Source organism: Eurytemora carolleeae, unplaced genomic scaffold (assembly GCF_000591075.1).
Source record: "Eurytemora carolleeae unplaced genomic scaffold, Eaff_2.0 scaffold1733, whole genome shotgun sequence".
Taxonomy (NCBI): Eukaryota; Metazoa; Arthropoda; class Copepoda; order Calanoida; family Temoridae; genus Eurytemora; species Eurytemora carolleeae.
In genome coordinates, this window is record NW_019397711.1 from 35,676 (window position 1) to 56,250 (window position 20,575).

Below are 20,575 nucleotides of genomic sequence, written 5' to 3' on the forward strand. Positions count from 1 at the left end.
TAGGACCTTAATTGCTCCATACCAACATATCCTATTCATACTAGGGCCTTTTTTTCACCATACTTAGATATCCTAATCATCCTAGGACCTTAATTACTCCTTAACTACATATCCTATTAATCCTAGGACCTTAATTATTCCTAAACTATATATTCTATTAATCCTAGGACCTTAATTACTCCTACCCACATATCCTATTAATCCTAGTCTTCCTTACCCCCTGTGATTTGACTTGATTTGATGATGTAAACCCTTAATATTTCAAACTTGGATTATCTGATTCAACAGAATTCTTAGTTTGAAATTTATGAAGTCAACGACATTTTTTTGCAGAAAGGATTAGAAAATCAGAGTTTGTGTCAAGGAATTCCTTCCTTTCACAATTTAATGGTTCCACTCCTGGTTCTTGTAAAGAAATATCACTCGGAAACAATGATCCAATAAATATGAATTGTATTAAAACTGAACTTACTATACAAGACAAATTAACTGCATAAATAATAAATATATATAATCACAATTTGCCCGAACTAACTTCAATAGATTAAAGGGAACCAAGGAAAACAAGGATAAGAATATACAGCTTCTGGTTTTTTCTCTCTAAAATTTAACATAAAACCTCAACACTGATTGCACCAATAAGTTGTTGACTGATAAAGTTGTGTATAAAAGTATCCGCAACCAAATGCTCGTGAGATATTTTGATCTCGACTGTGTTCTGTGTGAATGATATTTGAAGGAGCATGATGGATGAAACTAGGAATAAATATCAGCACATTTTTAACAACTAGGCCCAGGTAAAAACGATGTGGGTAATCCGCAAACAAATGGCGGTTTACAAGCTAGCTCCGATTTTCAAGGAATCATTTTTCACTGGTTTGAAGAACTGAAAACTATTAGAACGCTGGAGGATCCGTGACGCTCGCCATACTACTGGGGTTGAACATCATCATAGGAGGAGGAGGGTTCCCGCCGACCTGAGAACTCGTCTCAAGGTTTGGTAAAGACATCATCTCCTGACCTCCTTCTTCACTGGTCGGACTCAGGCTTGGGTTGAAAATCATTGGAGAAACAGGAAGACTGGTGGGTCTAGAGTCCGTAGGAAGCAGCATTGGTGGAGCTGTCACAGGTTTAGTTACTCCAGATTGACCAAAAACATCAACGTAGCCACGTCCTCGACGCTTTGGAGCTCTAAAGCTCTGAGCTGGCGGAGAACCGGCGGGTAAGCTCATCATTCCAGGCTTAGAGTCCGGAGAAGGCAAAGAGTTCATGAATGTTGGATCCATTGGAGGCGGAGCCGCCGGAGCAAGGGTATCTTCGTCGCCGTCCCGGTTTACCCACCTTCCCAACTTTTCGTCGAAAACAATAGTTTTGTCAGAATCATCCGGAAGATGAACCTGGTTCGGAGCTTTTAATATTTTCCCAAAAATGCCACCAAACCAACTAGATTTCTTACTAGGAGCGGAACTTAAGGGTTTTCCGTTGCTTTGCTTCGAGTCCGTTCCACTCTTAACTTTTGTCTCCATAGGTGTAGTCTGCTTATTAGGGACTGGAGCAGGGGTTGGAGCCGGGTTGGGTTGGGTAGCAGGTGTTAGAACTGGAGGATGATTAGGTTGAATATTAGAATAGTAACCAAAATTCTGCTGGTCTGTAATTGAAGCTTGTCTGCTCCTTTGTCCAGCTGCAGAGGAAAAACTTGGGGTTTCTGTGATAGAACTCTTCCTTCCTGTATCTTCGGCAGAAGGATGATAAGCAGGTTCCGGTTCTACAGGCTGGGGGGCATACTCCGCAGGGTTAAATAAAGGTGGAAGGGTTGGGACCTGCTCATTGTTGTCTTCTGCAGCCAAGGTTTCCTGAGGAGTTTCTTGCACTTCCTCAGAACCAGGTTCCTGGTTTTCCTCGTTATACTCCGCCTGGTTGGTTTCCTGCTCCGTGTTCTCGTATCCTTCCTGATAGTATTGATACTGCTGATCATAGTATCCGTTATGTTCTACTTCTCCTCCATAGGACAAGGATTCCTGTTGAGTGTGGTCTTCTGTAGCTCCGTAGGTCAGATTTTGTATCACATCTCTAAACCTAGTCATCCACTCAGGGTCTGCAATTTCGCTCAGTTCTCCGGAACTAGTTGTATACTGAGGATCCTAAAAAATCAAGATTTTAATCAACTAAGTTCAGCTATAGCATCTCCATTTTTTAAAACCAAATTCTCAGTTTAGTTTTGCAATTATAACCAATTCTAAATTTATTTCTTATTCAAACATTTCTTAATCTTATTTACATTTCAATATAATCTTTTAATTTTCAATTTTTCGTCGATTTTTCAACTTTTTTAGAGTATAAGGAATTAATCAAATTTCAACTTTCACTTCAACAGGTTTAAATGATCAATCACTGACCTGATATTTGAGACATTCTGAAAGATGAGACAACTGTTGCAGGAAATCCGGGAGAAAATCTGTCTCGACCCTGGTCGGATTCCTCATTACGTACTCTGCAATCTCCCGACAATAATCCTGAGCTCTGCTTGCCAATCCAGCTTCACAAAGTCGTACAGCGTGCAGGAATTTAAATGGCTGAAACAAGAAGTATAATGCGGCTAAATATAGAACGAAAACAAAACTTAGAATAGGGAAGGATCCTTGTGACAGTACTTGTATTGTTAATTCCTTCAGAATGGAGTAATTCGTATCTGCTGTAGTCTGAGATAGCGAAATACTCTGGAATTTCAGCCCGATCTCAATCAATTATTAATAATTAATTAAAGGGTTTACAAGTTTTCTTGTGCACGTACCGTGTTAAAAAAGATTGAGAAATTACTATTAGTCTGCTTATAAAGTCAACTATGATAAATCACTTTAAAGTTTCAAATTAGATTTTCAATTTGGATGCTTAATTCAAAAGTCGTAGATTAGCGCAATCTTGTACATAAGTTTCGACTGCTAAGGTTAAAATTATTCTATTAATACCTGTAGGGTTGGCATCTCGAACTCATGATTGCCAAGCTTCTGGACGAACTCATAGATCTCGGTGCACTGTATTGCCTCGTTGGTGGCGAACTCCTCCACACTCTTATCTCCAACTGCAGAACCAAGGAGAACCAACTAAACATAATAATTGTGTAAACACGAATAAAAGAGGGGGGGGGGGGGGGGCAGACTGAAATATAAATTATTATATATAGGATATCTACGTTGACATGGAATCAATGACTGTAAAAAAATAATAAATTTTATCTTTGTCTTGCCAAGCATCTATTTAAAATCCAGTATAAGCCCCCCCCCCCCCCCGTGGGATTCTAGATTACAGACTGGTTTAATTCTAAACTCTTAAAATAGCTTTTAACCCGTAATTATTACTTTTTCAACCAACTGAAGGAAGGCCAGAATCAAAAGTGTACTATTCATTTATTAAATATCATTTATTTGAGTTTATTAAATTTGATATTAATTTACCTTAGATGATTTTTTAGTATAAGTTCCGAAGTCTACTGCTGCTACGATATAACAAAACTGCGCAGCAAACAGTTGACCCTTGCTGGCCAGAGTATCTCCCAGTGTTATCATAGATCTCCTTAACAATGATAAATACAATTACATTTAAAATCCTAATTAACGTTAAACATTCAGGATAAAGCCTGTTTTTTGATTTTAAAGGTAAAAATATTTTAAGTAAGAAATTTTACAAAAATTAAAATAAATTATCCAATTTTGTCGTTCATTAAATATTGACATTTTTGACATGTGAACGGAAATAATGAAATATAAAGGTTTTGTTTCTCCGGAAGAAAACCTTCATGAAGGCTAAAACAAATGTACATAATCTGTTTTTTATCTAGTAAACTTGTAATGCACTTAAAGATTGGCATCTGATTTTAAATATCGTCAATCAGAGCAAAAACTGCAAAAGTAGTAAAAGTGTAAAAAAGTCTATAATGTTGTTAATTTTATGTAGGGAATTTGTCCGAGGGGGCTTAAATGTTTTTCCTTTCCAGGGGTTCTCAGCACCCGATAGGGCCTGAGAACCCCCTTAGCTAGCTCCCCCCCCCGTATATACGACTTTGGTTGTACCTATGAATATCTGATCCTGGCAGAGGGTTTGAAAGTATCATTGCTAGATGTGGTCTCCAGTCTCCCCATCTCTATATCAGAATATAAAATTAGTCTTTACTCTTCATCTTCATATTTCTCAGAATTAAACTTTATTTAAATCAGGAATTTGAAATAAAACTTCTGGGACTAAGTTTAATGAATAGCAGATGTAGTTAAACCACGGACTGCCGGTTCAACTAGTTCTCTCGTAAGCTTGGTCAAGGTGAAGTGAAATGGTGCAATTCATTTTACATAGCTTAGCTCCTTTTCATTTAATCTGGTCCCAGGTAAGGGAGTAAGAGAAAATTATAATTTTTTTAAATTACCAAAAATAATTTATTTTTTACTTTTAACAGTGCTTTAGATCCATTTAATTTTGATGCGGATCGGGATCCTGGATCCGCACTGAAAAAAAAAATAGATCCGGATCTGGATCCAGGTTATTTCTTTAAAATTGACTGAATTTTTTAAAAGAAAACAGAATTTTCAAATTTTGTCCTTTTTTTCGCTTATTTTTATGCTAAACCTTGATGAACCATTCAGAAATCAGAAAATTTATATAATCTCATTTTTTATAGTTCAGATTTGGGTCTTGAGAGTAATTTTTTTTTGCATTTTTTGGATGCTATTTTGCCCATTGGATCCGGATCCGTGTATCCGCATATTTTTGCAGATCCGGATGCCAAAATCTTGCGGATCCAACGGATCCTAAGCACTGCTTTAAGAGATAATTATAAGATCTGAGGGAATCTTAGATTATTAAACGATACAGTGTGTCCCACTTAACATAAGATTTAGAAAACACTTTACAATCTTCATTTATCTTTGATAGATATTAAATGACAAAGTGTTGAACGACCCAATGCTTTCTTTAAAAAAATGACAGATATATTTATTTTTATATTAGATGTTATAACACTTTGTCTATCAAGCTGAAAAAATTATTTTATTTCCAGTAATTTTGAAACCCCCGAAAAAGCAATCTCAATTTTTGTAATATTTTTTTAAAAAATAATACTGCAATAATGGGTTCAATCCTTACAGCGGAATAGTGGTAAGGCCCTAACTCTCAAATTTGGTCATGTGATAAGTTCAAGGCCCCAATAAACAATATCCATACAAATATTAAGTAAAAACCGCGAAACCTATTACAGACAATCTCACATTTTGTTCACATTTAACTGTAATACAATTACAATCTGCTCAATGCTCATGTTAACTATATCGTGAGTTAGGTTAGGTTGGGATTATATCTGGGCCGAGCGCTGCGAATAGGATGGGCTAGGGGGCCGAGCGCTGCTGCTATTAAACACTTAGTTGTTAAAGTTTGCTAAAGTTTTCAGAACTCTCAAGATTAATACTTCAAGATTAGTCTTTGATCCCCATCCCCAATTACAATCTGACCATGTTTTCTATATAGGTTAGTAAGGCCCTCTCCTTCAGAGGAGGTCGAGGTTTCGTGATTTTTAAATATACATTTTTTTTAATCACCCGAGGTTTCGGACCAAAATTTGAGTTTGGGCCTAACCAAACCAACGGTCAGAAGTTCACAATAATGTCAAAAAGAAGGCTTGGTATTTTCTATTTAAAAAAATTACCCCTTTAATGCGGAAACACATTAAATTGAATAATATGATAATCTTATGAGGAAAAGAATGTAATAATGGAAATTCTTAAACGAGATGAAATAATCTTGATGTATTATTATATCATATTTGTGAGGTTCCATGGGCACATACCCAAGAAATTATATTAAAAAATAATTCTGGTGAAAACCGACTATTTCAAGTTGGAACAGTTCACATTATGAAAGGTTGCAAATAAGTTTTATGCTCTTGTTCTGACTAACACTGTTTTTTTATTTTTCTAATGTTATAAAATGTTAAAAAAAACATTTTAGAAGTAAAAATTGGTTCTTAATTTGAAAGTAATGCATGTGGTGTGATTGTTTCCTTAGTTTAGTTTGTTTGTTTACCAATGATTTTGCTCGTTTTTTAAGTTGATACAACATTTAGATACAGCATGTTAAATGTGCCCTGAGTTTTTTAGATGGAGAGAAGGTATAGTCGTGGGTTGTCTTAATCTACTGAACAATATCGTGTCTTCATTTATAGAAGAAATCATTTTCTGGATATTAGATCCTAAATCTTCCAAAAAGAGGAGATAAAAGCAGGTTATCTAGTAAGAATCAGTTCGACCTAAACTGATGAAGATCTTTGTCTTTTATTCATGAAGCAAGATTTACTGGTTTGTTTTCATTGCTATGGAGTGCTAAGACTTCATCAAAAGTGTGACACTAATATTTCAATGATAAGTTTTTATACTTTTTTTTGGTTTTGATTGTGGTTTCACTTCATCATCTCGAACTATGCGAGATATGGTGACTCAGACTGAAAAGCTCTGACCATACTATTACAAGTATGCAGAGATTTGCAAAATCTCACCAAACTTGGTTTGAAATGAAAATGAACTAAAAAAATTTAAGACTCGGCAGTTTGATGAAAGTGTCTAATGTAAGGCTAAAGGCATCGTCCATATTTTTGGGAAAGGTCAGAAAATGTTAATTTCCACTCTTCTGTCAGGACTAGGGTTGAGATTCAAATTGATATTTCTGAATTAAGGTATATCAATACTTCAAAAAACGAAAAAGGTAATTGAGCATGTTTTACTAAAGTAAAAAAGGTAAGTTTGCATGTTTTAATATTAACGAAAAAGGTAAGTGAGCATGTTGTTTTTAAGTTAAAAAAGGTAAGTTTGCATGTATTAATGTAAAAGAAAAAGGTGAGTTTGCCCTGTGCATGTTGTCAGTACAAAATAATTAAGTTAATATCAATATTGTTCTATACTGAAAAGATCAATATAAGGAGCGTGTAAGAATGAATATTCTTCAACTAGTGTTTCCATTCTTTAATGCTTGGAGCGTGTAAGAATATACATTCTTTCACGCTCTGACCGTGTAATAATTCCCATTCTTACACGGTCTGAGCGTTAAAGAATGAAAATTCTACACTTACAGTGTAAGAATAAGCATTCTTAAACGCAAGGAAGCGAACAATATTAGAATTGTTCCTCCTGAACCGTGTAATAATGGGAATTCTTACACGATAGGTTTACTACTATGGAACCGAACAGATATGATATAATACAAAATACTACACTTCTATTTCAACTTTTAGTTGTGGCTCTATGTGTGAGCATATTCTCTTTTTACTATATAAAACAATAAACTAAAAAAATTCGCGGATTTAATAAAAATGTTTTGCAAATTTTCAAAATTTTACAAAAATCAAAAACTTGGCGTCATTTAAGGCCTCACACGAAATTTGGGCCCGATCGGTTTAGCCGTTTTGTTTACAAACAGACAGACAAGACAAGCAAAGTATATAGATAGAAGAATGACCTGGTCTACACAATATTTCATTGATGACGGCATCCTAGCAGACATCAGCTGATACAAGGTCTGCAGAGGATCATTGACAGCAAGACCGTTGGCAAACCTTGTCATTACACCAGCATAGGTCCGCTGATCCATCTTACTAGCAAGGAAGAGGGCGTGTCCCCACAGACCCTTGTTCATGGCAAACTCCAACCCCTCCTGTTTATTACCATGGAGTAGGTAGGAACGGAACCTGGAGACAACCTCATCCTAAAATAAATCTAGAATTAAAGAATTGAGTCTTTGCCCTTTCTAATCCCTTTATCTTTGCAACCTGAGTCTAAAACTAAAGAACGAACAGTTTTGACTTAAATTCTAAGTTCATGGTTAAATGCCACTTCTGACTTAATTTAAACCTGAACTTTAACCGCCGAAATCGACGAGTTAAAATTTAAACACAGGGTTAAAATCTTGAAATCCTGCATTTTCCCTATTTGTCTATTATTCAATCATCATTCAGCTGAGAAAGTGGCATTCAACTTTACGTTATATTTAAAAGTGAAAACCTTGTTAAAGAAATTTCACGTTTTAGATTAATTAATTTTTGCTTGTAAACCCAAAATACGGTTGTAACTAGAAATATGTTTTGTTTTCGGTTACGTAATCAGCTGATTAGCGATGGTTATGTAATATTCTCCGTAAATCCTTTTCTCTAATTGGTTCAGATTTTCCCGGGAAATTCAAATTTAAAATTGAGAAAGTTTAATATTTAAGTAGCTACTAATAATTTTACAGAACTTTTAACCTCGAACTTAAAATTCGCGCATTCTTTAGTTTTAGACTCTGATGGTGTAAACCTCCGATATTTTAAACTTAAGATTATTAGATTCAACAAAATTCATAGTTTGAAATATCTAAGTTCTACGACATTGAGTTGCAATAATGGAGGAATTAGAAAATCAGAATTTGTTGCAAAGAGTCAATTCCTTTGTTAAATAATTGAATATTTAGGAGAAAATACAAATTAAATTTGTTAAAAAATTAAATATTCAGAAAAAGGAACTAATTATTTGCTTCAAATTAATCTATTCTCATCATATCTTTGCAACTTGATGTCGTAGAACTTTGAATTTCAAAATGTGAATTTTGCTGGATCAATAAGTCTACGTTAGAAATATCAAAATTTTAAAAATAACTTTTCGGCGAGTAATCAGTTTCTTTTCAGAAAACATTGATAACAAATGTGGTCAGGTTCTGCTATCTTCGCATTATCATTTAAATGCTTATAATATTAAATTATGATTTAGTAGATTAAAACAGCAAAGCTTGAAATTTTAAAAATAAGTTCAGTTTGATAATTGGAATTTTTTACTCTTACTCACTAATAACTAACTCTGGCCTGGCACTAACATCTGCCAGGAATAAAATAGTAATCATGCAACCAGCAATAAAACACCAATATTCAAGGATCGAATTCGGGAATTCGGGAGCTCCATCAAAACAGAACGAATTTATGATTTTGTCGTCCTAATATTATTATATACCTGAGAAGCTGGTTGATTAATTACGGATTTAGAGAACGTGACTCTATCCCCGTGATCTTCACTGTGTAATGAGGAAGCTGAGGACTCTTCTCTTTGCTCCGGGTTCCCTCGGTGTCCGGATGAATTTTCCTGGTTTCCTCGGTAGGAAGAAGCTCGACTCCGATTATTAAAGTCATCGCCACTCTCAGCTCTATTAAGAAAAAAAAATTACCAGGTTCGGATTTTTAACAATTCTTGGTTATACTTGGATTGTGCACGCTAAGAAGTCACATGCGCGGCATTGCCATGTAAAGCGATTAATGGGCTTTGATTGGCCATTAACATTTAGAGCCATAAATCTCATCATATTTGCTATATAATTTTAATTCAACCATTAAGTGTTGTGTTCAACAATTGATAAAACCCTGACCTGCTTTCTCGGAGTAATAAATCTGCTAGATCACTTCCCTCGACCTGACCCTTCTGTCGGAGCAGTAGGATCAGCATGTTCCACAGGAGCTCATAGCTCTCACGATCCATCATTCTCCGATCCCGTCCTTCACTGATCTTTCGCTCACAGAACTTGATCACGTCGTTCTTGTGAGTTTCCCGAGGGTTGAGGGGTCCGGGGAATGCTGAAAGTTGACGGTGCTCCTTCGTATGAGAGAGCAGCGCGGATATGGAATGTAATTCAACGGTAGCAGTTTGACCTTCATTAGGAGCTGCAGGCTCAACTTTTATCAAAATTCCGGAGGCAGAAATTCTGAAGAAGATAAGGGAGAAATTAATCCTTAGAAGAGTTTAATGTTGAATTCTTGTAAAAAAAATCTGTTCTGATTTGATGCAAAGTAAAATATGCTAAAATTTTGGCTAAAATGAAACTCTAACTCGCAAAAAAATAACTTTAAGATTAAAAACCAGTGTTTTTTTTATTATTTGTACATGCATATTTTTAAATATCAACCTTGCGCATACGTGTGGTCTTGAGAACATTAGAGGAGTCAACCTCTCCGGTAGGACAGAGCTAGATTCTCTCCAACCTGAGTCATCCGTCCCATGAATTGTAGATTCCTGTCCAGCCTGCCTAGACTCAGGCCTAGTTAGAAATCCAGGTTAGTTTTTAATTTATTATATAATTAGCCAACATTTGAACATTAGTGCAGCTGGCCTTGTTTTCCTACAGGTTTTTAATTATCCAAAAATTAAATAAGATAACTTGAAATATTTTTTTATGTCTAAAAGGTATTAAAAAAATCTGGTAATAATATTGGAGATATAGGTATAAGTTTCTTCCCTTATAACTTTTTTTATCTTTATTTCTAATTACTTATTTTTTATCTCTATTTCCAATCAACCTTCTAACAAATCTCAAATTTCTTCACACTTTTCATGAACCTTTTTATCCTTTCAAGCTTATCTAATGTTCACTCATGTTTTTATTGTTCCCTAGCATTTTTTTCACACCTTTAGAATTGAAATTATTGTTCTCCTGGAACAGAAGAGTTGTTCTACGTCAGGGTGTCTAGGAATTTTGTGGTGGGTGTAGTGCTTCCATGTTGTGGCTTTTTTTTTTACAATTTTTACAATTTTGTTATCAGACCTAGAAGTTGAATTGAACTTGCTGCTACATTAAAATGTGTTTTTTTTGTAGCTATGTCTTTTGTTAGTGTTGCTGAAATATTTTCTGAGCTTAGATTAGAGTTTACAGCGAACGAAAACTTTACATTGGTATGTATTAGTAGTGAGACTCATCTTGCCCCCCACTCCCCACCTTTCATAATCATATTTTTTTCCAGATCCGCAACTTAAAAACAGGTCTATTTTACAGGTTTCTGAAGCCCGCGCAAACTTCGAAGAAGTTTTCTGTGGCGTGGGAGTGCAGTGGGGGCAGAGCCCCCCTTGCAAAGAAAATGTTTGGATTTCAGTAGTATAATAAAGTGTTTTGGTGCTCTAAAAAGATCAACTTCAAGGTTCCCCAATGATACTATTTTTTGTGATTTTTTCCTTTCCCTCTTTCCCCTTCCCTTCCCCTTTTTCCTGTTCCCTTCCCCTTCCCTCTTGTCCCTTTTCCCTTCCCTCTGCTCCTTTTGCCATCCCTCTTCGCCTTTTTTCTTTAATCTTCATTTTTTCCCCCAAAACCCAAATTCTGCGAAAACCATTGGTGCAACAATTAATTGCGCAAAAAACTTGTGGAATTCTCTTCTCAGAGAGCTCAACGTAAGAAGTTTCATTAAATCATAATTAAGAATTTCTCTTTTGTATTTTTTTTTCGCAAAATTTTTACATTTTCCACCCCAAAATTTTCGCTTTTATTATTTCATGCAAATTTTGAGCTTAATTATAATTTGTGGCAGATTTTATGCATTTAGATACTTATTGTGGCTTCTGAGCTTTAATGGTATGAGTGGCTGATTTTTTTGTGGCAAGACCTAATTTGTGGCATTTTTTTTAGAAATTTACGTGTTGCATATTTTTTGCTTTCGGTTATTGTTGGTGGCATAATTTTTGAAGTTTGGGCGAATTTTAAATTTTTTTTGTGTGGCATATTCTTCCGAGTTAAAATTCTTGTGTGGCATATTTTATGCTTTAGGAATGCTAAACACATTAATTCACATTTTACTATTTCCCAGTCCAGCGGAATTCCTTATATAATATCGCATTAAGTGTGCACCGCTTCATGCAGAATGCGGAGTTGTCCCTTTTTATCAGCTGTGGCAGTTTTTTAGTACAAGTTTTGTGTGGCATATTTTATGCTTTTAATTACTGTTAGTGACATACCTTATGTACTTAAGGCCAATTTAAATGTTAAGATATCATTTGGGGCCATTATTTATGATTTAAAATGTTAGTTTTTTGTGGCATACTTTTTATAATTTTCACCCTCTTTTTGATGTAAATAAAAACTTTTTTTGGGATATCTTCGGAGCTTTATTTTGTTTGGGATATTTTATACTTTTAATTACTAGTTAAGGCATTTAAATACTGTTTGTGGCACATTTCCTGAGCTTAGAAGGCTTGTGTGGCAAATTTTGTATGACGTAGACATAATTTGTGGCATTATTTTTGCTTTTAATTACTGTTTATGGAAGATTTTTATATGTCTGGGAATACCTTGTGGCATATGTTATACATTAGCACTATTTTGTGGCAGATTTTAAGCTTATAGATAATTTTAGTTGCAGATTTATGAATTTAAATACTTTTTGGGACATATTCTCAGAGCTGTGATGAAAATATGGCATATTTTTTGTGGCAAGACATAATTTGTGGCATATTTTACGCATTTACATAATGTTAGTGGCATATTTTATTCATTTTGACAGATTTTTAACGTTAAGATATCATTTGTGGCTTTTATTTAGGCATTAAAATGTTTTTTGTGGCATATTTTTATATTTTTGACCCTGTTTCGGGGTAAAAAAAAATTGGGTGTCATGGGTGAACATTGTACAATGTGAACTCAAATTGATCCTAGATGAAACCCGGTTCTACGTCCTACCTGTGTGAAGGTGAGAGTTGGTGGAAATGTCTGGCAAACTGTTCCATCTCCTCGTCCTCCTCCTTATTCTCAACCAACTCCTCCTTCACAATATTCTTCTTGTCCTCCACCAGGTGCCAGAAATTTTGCCTGAAACATTAAAAAAACGATAAAACTGAAAATAAAAACTTAAATAAAATTGTTTGATAGATGTTGATGTTCTACTGACTTGAAATGAATGAGAAGATGATGCATGACCGGGTTCTCCAGGCGCAGCTTCTCCATCAACTGCGGTTGCTTCTCGTACGTGTCCCAGTGCTGCTTATAGATCCCAACATTCTCCGGGTTCTCCATAATCTTATCCATCTCTCTCACAGCTGTCTGAATCTAAAATAAAAAATAAATAAAAAATTGAAAACAATGTTTCTATTTCCATCCCAAAACTAAGTCCAATAAAAAGATTATAAAAATGTGCTAAAACGAAACAAAAGGTGAATCCGTTCCGTTAAAATCCAGCCACCAACATTAAAAGAAACTAAAGGTGAATCCGTTCCGTTAAAATCCAACATTAAAAGAAACCAGTTTGACGCTATTTACCGAATCCAGAGACTTTTCAAATACCACATTCAGCTTTGGAGAAAAGGGCTGAAACAAATAAATAAAAAAGTCTAATTTTATTTATTATACAGGGTGGCCAAAACTTTTTTTAACACAACCGTACAAAAATCCGTACATTTTCAGAAGAAATCCGTACAATCCGTACAATTTTCGAAAAACAATCCGTACAATCCGTACAATTTTTTTAAAAAAAATCCGTACAATCCATACATTTTTTTAAACCAATCCGTATATTTTTTAAAAAATCCGTACATTTTTTTAGAAATCTGTACAATCAGTACAATTTTCGAAAAAAAACCATTTTTGAAAAAAAAACATTAAAATTCAATTTTTCATTCATTGTCTTTTGTGTTCAGTTCATGTAAGAGGGTTTAAACTTCTTCAGCAAGAATCAATCTGTAAAAAATTGGCTTCATACATATATACAAACTAAATACTGGGTACATGATACTAGGTGCATGATACTGGATACTGGATACATGATACAGGGTACATGNGGTACAGGATACTGGGTACAGGATACTGGAACATCTTCTTGAATAAGCAATCAAATAAGTACTTATGGAACATATTCTCAAATAAACACTTCTTGGACATATCTCGAAAATTATGAATGAATATTGATTGTCAATTGAAACATTAATCAATCTAATATTATTTAGAATGCAGAAAATAAGTTAAACTAACTTCATTTTGACGAGAATTTTTTTTGTTTTCATGAAAAATTTGCTGAAATGAGTGAAAATTTTAAAAAACGGTGTATTTTCCAGGATAAAAATCCGTACAATCCGTACAATTTGAAAACAAATCCGTACAATCCGTAAAATCCGTACAATTTTAGGGTTAAAAAAAAATCAATCCGTACATTTTGGCCACCCTATCAATCAGGAGTACAAAGTCATTAAGACAAAACCCACAGCATAATCAGTAAAAAAAAAATTTCTCAGATAAAAGCTGTAAGAGATCTCTTGAGAATCGTTTGAATAACCTTGAAATGCCCTTCCATAAACCCAGTCAAGCAAATGTATGTCAATAAAAAACATTTGAACTTAATGTCGCGCTCTACTTAAATCAAGAAATAGAAAGTTTTTTACTAATTTTTATGTACTAGAGATTTAGGAATAAAAATTCTGCAATTTTGCATTTTCATACGGGTGAGTATACCTGAAGCAAGTCATTGCGATAAAATGGTAAAAAACTAATTTAAGTAAAGGTTTAGGCGAAAAGTTGAATTAACAAATAGTTATTTTACCGATCACAAATGAGGTTAAACTGTTACTTAACTATGAGTTTGTAACTATGAAAGTTTACGAATGGTATTTCAGTAAAATAAAACATTTATTTTTTGTTAGACCCAGTCTCCCTATTTATTATTTATGAATGATTATTTCATATATTTAAAAATATATAATATGTATACCTGGTACTGCAATGGATTCATCATGGCTAGCTGTTGCTGCATCAGCTGATGTTGGAAGTACGCCATACTCCCCTGCATCCCCCTCCCGTACACGCTCTCGTTGGGGTCGTAATGACTCACAGATCCAGCTCTTGATGCAGGACGGGATGATCTAATGACAGAGAAGTCACGATTATTCCAAAATAGATGGCGAAAGTGGCAAAATGATGGTGGAAAATTAAAGTTAAAAAATAATATAGAATACCTGTTCAGAATATCCTCTCCGTAAAAAGATTCTCTTTCAAAGTCTGATTCGTTCCTAGTTCTTCTGTAAAATTGATCCTCCCTGTACCTATAGGATTCATCCTTGATCCTTCTACCTCCTCCTCCTCCGCCATGAACACTTCTCCGATCATCATCCCGAAAAACTTCTTCGTCCTCTCTCCCACGTCGATAGTCCTTGTAACGACCTTTAACATACCTGCCGTAGTCCTTCTTAAACCCCCGGTCCTCCTCCCTTCTGTCCCGATAATCTCGAGGTCTCCTGTCTGAATCGTCCTCACGCTCAGTCGAAGATCGATTGAACCGATCATATCCACGGGTAGGTTTGGACCGGCTAGATCTTGCTCCGGGAGATACTGTTCTCCTGGGTTGAACGTATCTTTTATCTCTCTCCCGTTCGCTTTCTGAGTCCTGGTTTCGATCATCATCTGAGTCGTAAGTAGATTTCTTATGATTATCTCCTCTTCGTCGGCTCCCGTAGGGAGTAGAGGACTCTTGTCCAGCCACTGCTCTACCTGGGGTAGGGAGCGGTGGAACCTTGGTAGTCGGAGGTCCACCCATCACAGTTTGGTCCCTTCTCTCCGACCCAGCAGCTGCACTTCTTGTCTCAGTTTGGGACATCAGATGAGTCGGAGAAGATTCCATTGGACTGGTTGGAGCGGAGGATCTGTATCCGAGCTCGTTCTGAGAATCCCCAGAGTTAGGAACACGCGAAAAACCTCTGCTTAATGAAGGATTCCCGACTTGTCCATCAATCTCCCAGGATCTAGTGGGAGGAGGATGCTGAGAAACGGGAGGTCCGTCTTCTCCCTCAATTGTTCTATGATTCGAGAAATTTCTAGGGTCTTGAAGAGCTTCTCCTTCAACCTCTCTGGTTGGCAGAGGTTGAAGAATGTTGGGCTGGTTAGTCGATTCGCCCTCAACCATTCTCTGATTTGAGGTCTGAGGAGAAGTACTAGATAAAGATTCTCCAACAACCATCCGAACCAAGGATGGGGGATCATTACCTCCGACCATCGGTGGAAGATCGGACGGAGGTTTATTGACTGATTGCTGAGCCTGGTTCATGGAAGGAGGTGGAGGAAGGGTTTCAGGGACCTGATAATTCACTCTTACAGCATCCTCCTCCCTGAGCTCTCCGGTCTCCATAAAAAGATTCCGATCCGAAGTTGGAACTAAAGGTTCGGTTCTCAAAATATCTGGAGCTTTTCCTTGTGTATCTTGGGTTGGAACGGGTCTGAGCGGAGGAGGAACTCCAGACCGACCTCCTGTTATATCAGGCATGGCACTTTCAAATTGACCTTTGTAGAAATCGTAGTGTTGATCATGAGATACAGATTCTGAAGTTTGAGTTTGTGTGGGAGGAGGAAGAGGAGCGTTGTCAGAAGCTTGTATCACAGATTGAGAAGTTAGATCCGGAGCAAACTGTGAACCTTGCGAAGGTTCTCCTCCAAGATCTGGTCTAGGTTTGGGCCGTGCTCCGAAATTGTTTGGAGCTGATTGATTTACTGGTTCAGCTCCAAGATCAACCACAGGCCTGGCTCCAAGTGGGGAATTAGCTCCAAGGTCGGGAACTTCTCTTGAAGTGTAACCAAGACTAGCTCCAAGATCTGGAATACTCGCATTGTCTTGTCCTGGAGGAGAGTACAAAGGATTCTGAACCATAGAAGCTCCAGGAAGGGACGCAAACATATCTGGGGGCGGTACGGAATTAGCTGTTGAGTTAGCTCCGTTCTGAAGAACAGGACGACTAATATCTGACACTATTTCAGGTTGAGACGTGTTAGGTCGATGATCAACAAGATCTGGAGGTCCAAGAGATGTTCCAGTTTCATAGTTCTCCGCCCCAGCTGGAGAAATATTCCTCGCTGAACTATCTGTGGCTGGAGGAAGTTCATGAACTGGTTCCGGAATGTATTCCTGTTCATGATCCTGTTGGTGAAAAGGAGAAGGTTCATTACTGTAATTATATTGATATTTAATATTATCGACCTCTAAGGAGGAATTCCGTTCTAAGCTTGGCTCAGGGATATGGGATCCATTAGACATCACACTATCCTGTCTTTCTCGCTTTAAATTTTCAACGTAATCATTCGGACGAGGTTGCATTAACTCTGTATTTGGAGAACCTTGCTCCATGTTAGCGGGGTACTCATCCTGCTCATTTAGTTGTAAATTTCCAACGTTGTTCACAACATTCTCCATGTCCTCTCCCTGCTCCTTGTTTTGATCCACTGGGTAGTATGGAAACCACTGCTGCTGATTGTAGTCCCAGTACCACTGCCCGGAGGGATCAAGAGTTAAAGCCGGATTAAATTGGTTCTGCTGCTCCTGTCCTTCATCCTTATTCTCCACCTGCTCACCATAGTACTGAGCCTCGTAGACCTCTCCAGGATTGAGATTGTTGTTCAATGAAGCTGGATTCATCCAGGATACTTCCGTCCCTTCAACTCCAGCAACCACAGGTTCAGCTGCTCCAATACCTGAAGTTATTAAGTAGGTTTTAAACTCCTTAATAATCAAAGTTTCGGAAAAGTTTTGAAAATGTGTGAGCAACATGCTAACAAATGAAAAAAAGTAAATGTACTCTAGACAACCTAGTTTCGTTGAAATTTTTTTGACCAATTTACTTCTTGTTAAAATGTTTATAACCCTTCAAGATATATAATCGCTTAATTCTTTGGTTTTCCTTGACAGCCAGCTTTTAACTGATATATACTGCATATCAGAGCAGAGATTAGTATACATGTATACATATACTTTAGAATTTGTAGTGCTTCTTTAAAATATTATATATGAATAGTTGAACAGCAAGAATACAAACCAAGAATCTTAATATACTTAAATCAACATCAGAAGAAGATAATGATTTGACATTCATACGGATAGAAATACTTAAAGGGACTGTGAGCGTAATTTCAAGTGACCCCCAATTCGAATAGCTAATCGCCAGAGTCTCAACGTTAACCTGAGAAATAGTGAGGAAGATATCGTTGTTTTATATCACTAGCCTATCTTCTAAATTAATTGTGAACATGTTCTCTTTCTGTACATCGTAAAACAAAACAAAAATAATTCGCGGATTTTCACAAAAAAATTCACGGATTTTCAAAATTTTAAAAAATTTAATGACGATCGAATTTTGATGGAGACAAATATTTAAAATTTTAATCATTCATAAACCTTCCCTGGGGTCCCTAGATGTCCCACAAAAAATTTGGGCCCGATCGGTTAAGCCGTTTTGACGTTTATTGGATACAAACAAACAAACAGACAAGCCAAATTTATATATAGAAGATGGAAGAATAGTTTGTCAAAATCCTTTCTCCTCTCTGCTATGTAAATCCGTTATGCACCAGGCTATAATAGAGGGTCCCTAGAAATTACGTGGACACAGACATGTTGTTTCACAAAATAACAGTTTATCATTATTCGACAGCTGACACATAAAAATGTACATCAGGCGTAAAGGAAGAATTATATTTTCGTTTGAGAAATAACCGTAGAAATATAAAATAAGATTACCTTTGCTAGATATTTCTTGAGGAAATATTTGAGGTTCCATGTGTCCATTCAGCGTTGAAGGGTTGAAAAATGAAACTTCTCCGACTCCGTTATATCCTGCAGGTTGGGTTGAATATCCTGGATACTGCTCCGGAACCTGGTTGGGTGGTGCCATATCTCCTGCAGGAGGAAGAGAACCCTGAGCAATTACAGGAGCTGATGGTTGGAGAACATGGGCCGCCCTTGCCCTGTTCCTGTACATTTCATCCGAATCTGAAAATATACATATATTTTGTTAATCTAGTAAATAAAACCTGGATTAACATGATTATCTGAGATTCGAGTAAATATAATTTCATATATAATTTAATAAAAAATCTTTTCAAAGAACTAGAAAAATATCACACGGTTAATTTCAACGGAATTACTAGAGGGGGTAACTTGACTAACTTCAGGATGAAAAATTGGATAAGTTTGTTTTACAAAGAAATATTGCAAAAATGATGAAATAATTTATCAGTAACGTGCGCCTTAAATACTGGAGATTAGGTTAGATTATATTCATTACATCCTGCGGGCCGCCTCTTGCTTTCTGATCATCTCTAGCTCGCGTAGGAAATGTTTGGTCGGAGCTCCGGCCTTCTTCGCAATATTTGGATTCCTGTTTACTATCTCCTCCCAGTCTTTAGGTGCGTCTCTGCACAGAGGAGACTTACTCAGCCTCAACAACTCATCCTTCTCATAGGTCAGCATACCAGTCTTACTCCCCACAGTGGGGTTGGCTTCCTCGAAGATTGCAAAGTACTCGACGAGGACGTCTTTAGAGATTCTGGTGAGCTGCTCCGAGGATGATGAGATGAGAACCTTCTGACCATTGACCTCAAGACTGGAGCTGAATTCAGGATCATGTTCGAACAAACAGACTTTCTCAGGGTTTAGAGAACTCACTGAATCTCCGCAACTTTTCACATTGTTATTATTCAATCCGACTATTTTGAGAAGGTTCATGTCAAGTCTCATTAAATCCTCCTTCCTATTCTCCCCTCCATTGTATCCAATCTTCTTCATATCGATATCCAGCTGAGCTTCAGTCAGCTTCTGTCTATACATATCCACCATCTGAGGACTAGAATTCCAGTTGTTTAATCTCAACTCAATCATCTCCAGGATATTTAACCTGGTCACAATATCTGTACTTTTATCATTACACGCTTCCCGCATTGACACCTCGAGTCGATCCAACGTATCCTTGTGCATAGTTTCCATGGTCTGCCCGTTCAACCTCAGTAGCTCTTTTAACTGTTGGGTCTTCTTTCTGGTTTCCATGTTGTTCCTGGCGATAATCAACCCGGACTCCACCTCCTCTACAAGATTGAACAGCTCGGAGAGATTAACAAGATCAGGATCTGATCTGAGAGGGCGAGGTTTTCCTATGTTTCGTTGCTTCACCAACCCTCCCCGAGCTACTACTGCTGAATCGACCATATTCAATTCTCTGAAATAAAAAATAAACTATTTTCCTTGCTTCCGCTTTCTGTCCCCTCCCCCTATAATAAAATTAATAAATAAATCTGTATCACATGAGGCAGAGTTAGATGTTTAAACAAGAAATTTCTCAGCCAGCCTATCTTGACAACGTACTGAGAATTAGACCATTTCACTGCATAAGTTTCAATACGCTGAGTAACTGTAAAATAAAAATAGAACATGTCATGGGGTCCGTCCAAGAGAACGATTTTTGAACCTCCCCCCCCCCACCCATCAATTTTGTACATACACTCTATAAAAAAACCACAAGTTCATCAAAATTAACCCCCAGGTTTGTAACGTAATTAAATCGGTCGTTTGTTAGAATTATATTAAAGGCTTTGAAATTAAAATAATAAACTTCATAACTGACAGAATTAAAATTTTTGTTAATTTCTTTCAAGTCAAGATCAGACAAAAAATAACGAAGATTGTTTTCTTTCAACTTTCACACGTCACCGGAAACATCGACTCAATGTCAGCCATTGCTAAACTACTCGATAAATTTAGAACAATGTCGTCTTTGTAAAAATTTCACTTTCAAATCGATGTGTGATGGTGTATCTGTATCTTTCGACCTACGCAAATCTGCTATATTCCACTACTGACCTACGCCAATTCCGCTATACTACACATCCGACCAACTAGGACGTGGTTTTACTGCTGCTATATCGACTTGTGGTCGCAGCACCCGGCCCCCTGGCCTGTCCTTATAACCGCAACGCTCGGCCCAGAAATTTCCATATACACCCAAATATACACCCCTATCCCAACCATACC

General features: G+C 36.6%; 1 protein-coding gene across 2 annotated transcripts; it reads right to left on the reverse strand.

Annotated features, from left to right (window-relative positions):
• Nucleotides 1–436: 436 nt before the first annotated feature.
• LOC111715609 (protein transport protein Sec16) lies at nucleotides 437–18,540 on the reverse strand. Of its 2 annotated transcripts, XM_023490962.1 has the most exons (15): nucleotides 18,290–18,540; nucleotides 14,748–17,247; nucleotides 14,504–14,654; nucleotides 13,063–13,110; nucleotides 12,695–12,852; nucleotides 12,487–12,615; nucleotides 9,952–10,083; nucleotides 9,418–9,750; nucleotides 9,009–9,198; nucleotides 7,489–7,734; nucleotides 4,068–4,138; nucleotides 3,453–3,570; nucleotides 2,967–3,101; nucleotides 2,397–2,573; nucleotides 437–2,141 (listed from the first exon to the last, which is right to left on the reverse strand). In XM_023490962.1, exons 1-15 carry the CDS (start codon nucleotides 18,528–18,530, stop codon nucleotides 897–899), a joined length of 5,874 nt encoding a protein of 1,957 aa, XP_023346730.1. In that variant the 5' UTR covers nucleotides 18,531–18,540; the 3' UTR covers nucleotides 437–896. The 2 variants fall into 2 exon arrangements, with proteins under 2 accessions (XP_023346730.1, XP_023346731.1); XM_023490963.1 differs by lacking the exon at nucleotides 13,063–13,110.
• Between the last annotated feature and the right edge of the window lie 2,035 nt (nucleotides 18,541–20,575).